The sequence below is a fragment of the Apodemus sylvaticus genome, chromosome 6 (assembly GCF_947179515.1).
Source record: "Apodemus sylvaticus chromosome 6, mApoSyl1.1, whole genome shotgun sequence".
Lineage (NCBI taxonomy): Eukaryota > Metazoa > Chordata > Mammalia > Rodentia > Muridae > Apodemus > Apodemus sylvaticus.
The window spans coordinates 21,504,077-21,512,385 of NC_067477.1; the positions used below are offsets into that span (position 1 = coordinate 21,504,077).

Genomic DNA, 8,309 nt, shown 5'->3' on the forward strand with positions numbered 1-8,309 from the left:
AAGTGTGGGCAGGCCTGTCTCCAAAGAGGGGGTGAGAGATAGAAGAAGATTAAACACATGCTACTATTATATTTCATTAAATCTGAGGTGGAATCTTTATATATACTTATCTCAAACTAAGGTAAGCCTTACAGTTGATAGTATGACCTTTATAATTTTGTTTTCATAGTTTATTAGGAGAGATTGTGAAAATCAGAAATCCAACTTAATAGGAGCTGGACTTGGAGAATCAAAGTGAAGATCTGTCTTCAGACACACCAGAAGAGGGTGTCTGATCTCATTACAGATGGTTGTGAGCCACCAGGTGGTTGCTGGGATTTGAACTCGGAACCTTCTGAAGAACAGTCAGTGAGTGCTCTTAACAGCTGAGCCATCTCTCCAGCCCCAGAGTGGTGTATTTTGTTATACATAGTGAACTTGAGTCCAGAAGAAGAGTATCAAGACATGGAACCTAAAAGAAAAGGTGTTTTCTTTAGTTCAGGCACTCCCCTTCTTGTAGTATTATAAAAAGAATTGTAATCCAATAAGAACTATGTAGCGAAGTATTTAACAAGATGAAAATCTGATTGGAAACTGCAGTTTAATCACACAGACATTTCTCCTAGGTATATTCATATTTTATAACTGACAGGTTACTCTGAAACCTAAATCCTTCACAGTTGGTCTCTCTTCCCAGACCTGAGGGTGAGAGCATCTCAGACCATAGTAGTCATCAGTAAGTCCTTTATAAAGACTGGGTTTATAGTATGCCTAAGAACTCTGTAAATTTGGTGAAACAAGACTTTTATAAGTGAGATAGAAAGTTTTGAACTCAGGATGGAGAAGTGGATTGGTGGATGAAAGCAGCCAGCTGCTGAGTTTGGTCCCTTGAACCTCCACAGTGGGAGAGGACCAACTCCTAACACAGTCTTCTGACCTCCACACGTGAGCATGACACATGCACTTCTCCTCACACATACATACGAAGTGGAGAACTAAAACAGAACTCTGTAGGAAGAGGAAATGTTTTTAAAGCTTATTATAAAGCCAGAGCGGCTCAGTTGGTAGAGTGCACGCTAGCATCATGAGGCCCTGACTCGATCCTCAGCATCAGTGGGATGCGGTGGAGGAGGGGGCAGAGCTTGGGTACAAAGCTTCTATTATTAGTTGCATGTGTGGCAATGAGTCTCAGACTTATTCCATGAAATCTTGAATCAAAGTACTACAAAAAAAATGTGATCAAAACTGAACACAAAAGATTCATCCCCTTAAGATAGACTGTGTTGTGAGCAGAAACTTCTTCACATTAAAAATGCCAATTGGAGCCGGGCAGTGGTGGCGCACGCCTGTAATCCCAGCACTCTGGGAGGCAGAGGCAGGCGGATTTCTGAGTTCGAGGCTAGCCTGGTCTACAGAGTGAGTTCCAGGACAGCCAGGGCTATACAGAGAAACCCTGTCTCAAAAAAACCAAAGCCAAAAAAAAAAAAAAATTGCCAATTGGGCATAACTAGGAGCTTTCTCAAATCTCCTTTGAATGGCTGGACTTCATAGAATTGACTGGTAACATTTGGAAAACAACTTGCTATTCAGTAGCAAAGGATAATAGTATTGGATATTTTTGATGTGGGGCTGTTGGGGATGTGAGTTTAAACAAGTAATTATTGATGTAAATCAGGGCAAATGGAAATGAGAGAAGGAAGCCAACACCCCCCTCCCCCCAAAAAGTTCTACTACATCAGCTCTTCCTGGGTTAGGTGTTCTTTTAAGGGTTGTTAAGGGTCTCTCGTCTGCATGTCCTGACCTCACTGAATTCTGAAAAGGTAGGAGATTCTTTTCACGTGCCTGGAACTGCATATATAGATAGCATTGGGGTTAATGTGATGTTTTGATAGGACACAAGTCTTCACAAAGCCTGCAGAGTTAAATTTCCAAATCTTAGAATAATAATAGTAAGTTCTTGCTTACTAAATGTCTAGAATTTACCTATTAGTCTGAGCTTTTGATTTTTATCAAAACCTGTGGAGCTATCTCACTAAGTTCCTTTGCCAGCTAACCAAAAATAAGAGAAATCACTGTTTTAGAAATAAACCCTTGTCAGGCCTTCATTCACCACATAGAACAATGCCTCTTGCTACTTAAAAGGTCTTCAACCATACTTATGTTTTTAAATTTTTTCAGTAGTTTAAAAATAAAATGTAGTTATTACTCTAAACTATTTTGAAACTCCCTGCCCAGAGTGTTTCTTTATGAAGATACACTCTTAAATAAGTTGGATTGTTAGGGCAGTTTCTAACCAACTGTACCTAATTGGGCATTCAATTGTGGACCTCTTTGTGCCAACTAAAGAAAAATTGAGCTGCTTTACTCCTCTGCCTTCCCACCCAGAAACCGTGTCAGCATGGTTGCCTGGCTACCTGCTCATGAAGGACTTGATTAATAACAAATTGGCAATTTAACGAGCCACTTCCATGATCTCCAAAGAAACCAAAATACAAACACAATATTTAATCTTGCCAACCGAAGACGATGTGACTACATGAAGTGAGTATGCTTTTTTGAACTGTTTACAGTAATTGGGGCATTAACTTACTGATAATTCCATATAGGTTAAAGAGGGCTTTGCTGAAGTCTAGCTGTCTTAAGTATATTTGGATCTTGATGAATGGTAACTTAAGGAACAGTCCATATCTCAAGATGCAAATATATATCTGCTGATCTGTAAGTTAAAGCCTAATTATTCAAAGGAAAACTAGGGGAAAATTAAAAAGCATACTCGCTATAATGAGAATAGAGGACCACATTTTAAAACAATCCAAATTTATATCTAAACCATGGGAAGGCAATTTTGGGGGGCATGCAGATTTTTGTGGTTTCTTGTCTTTTTTTTTTCTTTTAAACCACATCTACAAATAAACCAGTGTAAATCCATTAACTCTATAAAATAGTAAGAGTGTCCAAAAACGTGAAATATCAAATTCTAGTACAGTAGATTGCCCTAATAAAACAGTGCTCTTTTTGGTTGCTTTAAAATGTATTTAAAGAAGTATGATGAAGGAATGATCACTTTAAGTATTATAATCTGTCCTTACCTCAACAATAAATTACATTTTGGCTGATAGTGATTGGTATATTCCCAGAACTTTTCTGGCTTCCTAAGACTTGTGTTCTATGATAACATACACTACCTTTCTTCCAGGGTGGGCAGGGTCTCCTCACATCCTTGCCCTAGCTGTTCTAGAACTCACTATGTAGCCCCTCTGACCTTTAACTCTAAACAAACCTCTTTCTCAGCTTCCTAGTGTTGGATTACAAGCAGAAATTTTACAGGACACTATTTTGAATGCCTTTACATACAGTACTCTTAAGATCCTTATGTTCAGGGTCACATTCTGCATACAAGTGAGCATGGATATCTGTTAAATAGCTTCTGTTTGTTGACTCTGAGATATGCAAGTTTGAACAGCAATACCTCTGTGTTTCAGGTGCCCTCCGTTTTAAGAGAAAAATCATTGGATTAAAAGATGAATTTTATAACCGCTACATAATGAAAAGTTTTTTATTTGAACCTGTAGTCAAAGCATTTCTCAACAATGGATCTCGTTACAATCTGATGAACTCCGCCATAATAGAAATGTTTGAATTTATTAGAGTGGTAGGTTCTGTCTTCTTACCTTAGGATTTGGGTTTTAATATATCTGAGGAACTTTATCTATTACTGGTATTTTGTCTTTTAGAGTGTGTGGAGAGATTTTCGAACTCCACTACCAAAAAAATCCTAAAAGTAATTCAATTTAGACCAATAAGAAACCCCCAAATTATCTGGCATGTTTTATAGAGCTAGAGGTGGTGGCTTGCATCTGTAATCCTAATACTCCTCAGACCCCGCCTCAAACAGTAAAGAAAGAATTACAATAAGATATACAGAACTTGAGAGCTGGGCAGTGGTGGCACTTTTAATCCCAGAACTCGGGAGGCTGAGGCAGTTAGATCTCTGAGTTTACAGAGTGATTTCTAGAAAAGCCAAGGTTCCACAGAGCCTGTGTTGGGGGAAAAATAAGATATGCAGGGCTTACCATTCTCACCACTCTAAAGTGTATTCTCTGAGGGTGGGGTTCTGTGTTACTGTGCAACTGCCACAGAAGTCCATCTCCAGAACTTGTGTTTTGAGATGAGGGAGGGTCTTGCTCTGTGGTTCAGGTTGGCCCCAATCTGCCTCAGCTCTGAAAGGACTAGTACTGCAGGTGTGCCACTGTGTCTGTTCTTGGGGAGCCAGGCTCTTTAGGACTTGAATACACACTCTGGAAGTGCCTGTGGGCAGTTCCCAGGAGCACCAAAAGCTGCAGGCTTTCCATTTTTATTGTCTGGCTACTTTTAAAATTGTACAGTAACTGAAATTATATTTTTGATGATTCTCAGGAATTACCACAGTAAGGCCAATTTTATCTTGTTAAAATATTATTTTCATATCTGATTTATTTCACTATAATTCTTTTCTGTAGGAAGATATAAAATCATTAACTGCCCATGTAATTGAGAATTATTGGAAAGCACTAGAAGATGTAGATTATGTGCAGACTTTTAAAGGATTAAAATTGAGGTTTGAACAGCAAAGAGAAAGACAAGACAACCCCAAACTTGATAGGTAAGTTACTAGATATTTGAACGTGTTCATCATTCAGCAATAGATGCTGTGGTGCTGGCTTTCATGTTTTTTGTCAGTGTTTGAGTTGGCCATTAGAAAGAAGATGGGAAGACATGCAGAGAATCTTTTACATGTGTATTCACATACAAGTACAGCATGATGGGGGTGGTGTATCCTCAGGACAAGTTGAAGGAGTTGGGTCTCTCCTTCCATTATGTGGTTCTGGGGCTCAGAGTCAGGTTTGTCATACTTGGCAGAACACACCATTGCTTTACACCATCTTGGTGATGCCTATGCTAGTTTTGTTTCTGAAAGTGTAGATAAATTATAGTAAGATCTTCAGACAGCAGCATAAAATGATAATAGCAGTGAGGTTCCATATGTCAGAACATTATCTTAATTGGTTAAATATAGATTATTTAAAGTACCATGTACCTTCTTAAATAAGATTCACATTTGCAGTTTGGGTTGTTCCCCATTGAGGGAGAGGGAATGTGTTGGATTCCCTAGGACTAGAGATACAAACAAATAATTTGTGAGTTGCTATTGGGTGCTAGGAATTGAACCCGGGTCCTAACTCCTGTGCCATCTCTAGCCTCTCTGTAATATGGTTTAAAACTCTGTATATTGATCTATAACAGTTACATTTTGAAAATAGGGAGTTTGATTCTGGTAGCTTATATTAGATTTCATAGGGTCCATCTTTTAATTATGTATTTGTCATTTGAATGTAGTTTGGAATTTGGTTTTGGTGGTACCAGCGATCAGCCCCAGGATATTGTTAAGCTACCCCTTAGCCCTTACAGTCTTCCATTTTCTCATAGCATGCGGTCCATCTTGAGGAATCATCGATATCGACGAGATGCCAGAACACTAGAAGATGAAGAAGAGATGTGGTTCAACACAGATGAAGATGACATGGAAGATGGAGAAGCTGTGGTGTCTCCATCTGACAAAACTAAGAATGATGATGATATTATGGATCCAATAAGTAAATTTATGGAAAGGAAGAAATGTAAGTTGAAACAAAGGGCAAGGGAAAGTGAGGCTCTCAGTCCGGGTCCTTTATTTCTTGAGAAAATGATTCAAGTTGCTACTCTGAGTATGTGATAATTCAGACTCTCAGGATGTAGCTGAATTGCTGACTGGAAAGATGTAGGCTGAGTTTTCCTAATGTAAGAAAGATGGTTTGGAGGTTATGGATACTAAATGTAATACTGAAGATCATACTTCTGCGTTGTAATATTTGCTAGGTAATGTATTTGGTCCTTGGATAGGCTTTGTTCATAGGTTGGGCTTCATTCAGGGTTGCTCCTCAGCAAAGAAATAAGCTGGTTACTTGTGTTTTAGTGTCATTTCATTTGGAGGAATTAAAAAAAAAAATGAGTAAAAGTTATTCTACATTCTCATTTGTAGTGAAAGAAAGTGAAGAGAAGGAGGTGCTTCTGAAAACTAATCTTTCTGGACGACAGAGCCCAAGTTTCAAACTTTCCCTGTCCAGCGGGACAAAGACTAACCTCAGCAGCCAGTCATCCACAGCGAGCCTGCCTGGTTCTCCAGGGTCCCCTGGGTCCCCAGGCTCTCCAGGCTCTCCCGGATCCGTCCCTAAAAGTACATCTCAGACGGCAGCTATCACCACAAAGGTATCTGCTCAGAGTCCCCACCTGCTGGCCTTTCCCTACTGTGCTGTAAGCTTACTCAGGAGTCTATCCCTGGATTATTATCTCTTTGGTTTTCTTTTCTGGAACTAGCTAAATGCTGTGAACTGGAAGATGAGATCTCATCACAACTACTACCTGAACTTAATGTGTCCAGTGCAGATCTATAGTCTGCCTTTGGTATTGTTTAATTAACAAACTACAGGTTCATCTTAACTTTCCCCATTAGAACCCAGGTGAGAACTTGGGAGGGGAAGCAAGAGTTTCTGTTTATGTGCGGACACATCAAAGCTGTGTGTGGAGGTCAGTTCTTCTGATGTGTGTCCCAAACATTAAGCTTAGGTCATTAGGTTTGAGAGAAAGCGCTGTGCCATTTTGCTGGCCCCACAGTCTCATTTCATTTGACAGGCAGGAGATTCCCTCCCTCAGAACAAAGACTGAGTCTAACATTGTTGAAATTAAGGCACAGGCTGAGAGTAGAGTGATAGGAATTTTCATAGCCATTCAAGTTGTACTGTCATAGTTTCTGTTGAAGAAGCAGGGCTAAAAGGAAATCCAGAAGAAATAATGACAGAAACAATAGAATCTTTTTCGTGTCTGACTGCATTTTGATCTCATTTTATCTTCATGTCGAAGTACATTTGAGCCAGGCATTGTACTGCAGGTCAGCTATAGCTACTCTAGAAACTGAAAAAGGAGGATTGCTAGATCAAGGCCTGCCTGGGCAACTTAAGACCCTGGCTCAAAAGGTATACAAGAGGGCTAGGTATGTAGCAGTAGTAGATAGAGCCCTTGGCTTGAGCATGCGTGGAGCTCTGTGTTCAGCTGTATAAAATGAATTTTATACAGTTAGGCATAAGCCATTTTAAGTAGCTTTAAAGAACCTTACAAAAATATGGAAATTTTAGAATGTATATAAAAAGTATTTTCAGCATGCTGGTATTGGGCCTATACTTTTTCTAAGCTTAACAGTGGGTAATTTCAAATGTAGTACATTTGTTCTTTACATAATTCTTATTTCTCAACAGGGAGGACTTGTGGGTCTGGTAGATTATCCTGATGATGATGAAGATGATGATGAGGATGAAGACAAGGAAGACACACTACCAGTGTCAAAGAAAGCAAAGTTTGAGTCCTAATAACAGCAACTGCCTGTGATCAGTACCTGTTGACAAAACTGGTTCTTTACCCTTCCCCCACAAATCCACATCAACTGCAGTGGTCTCTTGTGACTGACTGACGCAGATCAGCACCACACTGGACTTCTGCTCATCAAGTGCCAATTCAATGGAGCAGGAGGAGGGGGATGCCGTGCAGTTAGGGGGAAGACATAAGCCTGTGAGCTCTCCAGCTTGGACCACACATTGCCCTTTTCTCAGGGAAGGAAATGGAAATAAAAAGCCAACAGGGCAGGGGTTTTGTCAGTGGAACTCTGGACTGACTGGTCAGTTGCTGCAATCAGAACCTGCTTTCTTGGGCCATGTCTGAGACAGAAGAATGGGTCTTCCTGCCGTCGCTCCTCACTAGTAAAGAACGCCAGCAGTTTCTTTGTATAACGAGACCTGCCTTTAAAATCGGACATTCTGGACATTTTAGTCAAGCTACAGCAGGTTTGGAAAACCTTTGTGGGGGAGGGGCAAAATAAAGTATCCTCTTTTTTAAAAAATCTGTTCCCTTTGCCCTTCAAACTGCAGATTTTTTTTCAAAGTGGGGATTTGTCCCTACTTGATTAAAGATTGAGTGGAATTCTAGATGTGGTCATTTGTGTCATAATTTTTCTTTTTATTTGTTTGTTTCTGTTTTTTTTCTCTCCCCCTGAGTGTATGATTAGTTGTTGAATATATATATTTGGGACCATTAAAACTTTTTTGATGTAATATAGCCTAACGTGCTGGCACCTGCTTTACATGTGTACTTTGTGTTCTACATCACAGTTCTTAATTTGTTTAGAGTTTTATGAAAGATGGTATAGTTTTTATTGACAAAAGCAAAGTAATCTTACAACTATGTGCATACAAAAGCAATACTAT

The 8,309-nt window shown here is 39.5% G+C and overlaps 1 protein-coding gene across 2 annotated transcripts in view; it reads left to right on the plus strand.

Moving 5' to 3' along the window:
* The window catches only part of Ppp4r3a (protein phosphatase 4 regulatory subunit 3A), a 39,358-nt gene extending 31,328 nt beyond the window's left edge, over nt 1-8,030 (plus strand). For both annotated transcript variants that reach the window (XM_052185239.1, XM_052185240.1), the window contains exons 11-15: nt 3,462-3,631; nt 4,479-4,621; nt 5,446-5,636; nt 6,038-6,264; nt 7,308-8,030. In XM_052185239.1, the coding sequence (XP_052041199.1) occupies nt 3,462-3,631; nt 4,479-4,621; nt 5,446-5,636; nt 6,038-6,264; nt 7,308-7,418 (842 nt within the window). In that variant the 3' untranslated portion in view covers nt 7,419-8,030. The remainder of the gene's footprint in view (nt 1-3,461; nt 3,632-4,478; nt 4,622-5,445; nt 5,637-6,037; nt 6,265-7,307) is intronic.
* The last annotated feature ends 279 nt before the right edge of the window (nt 8,031-8,309 follow it).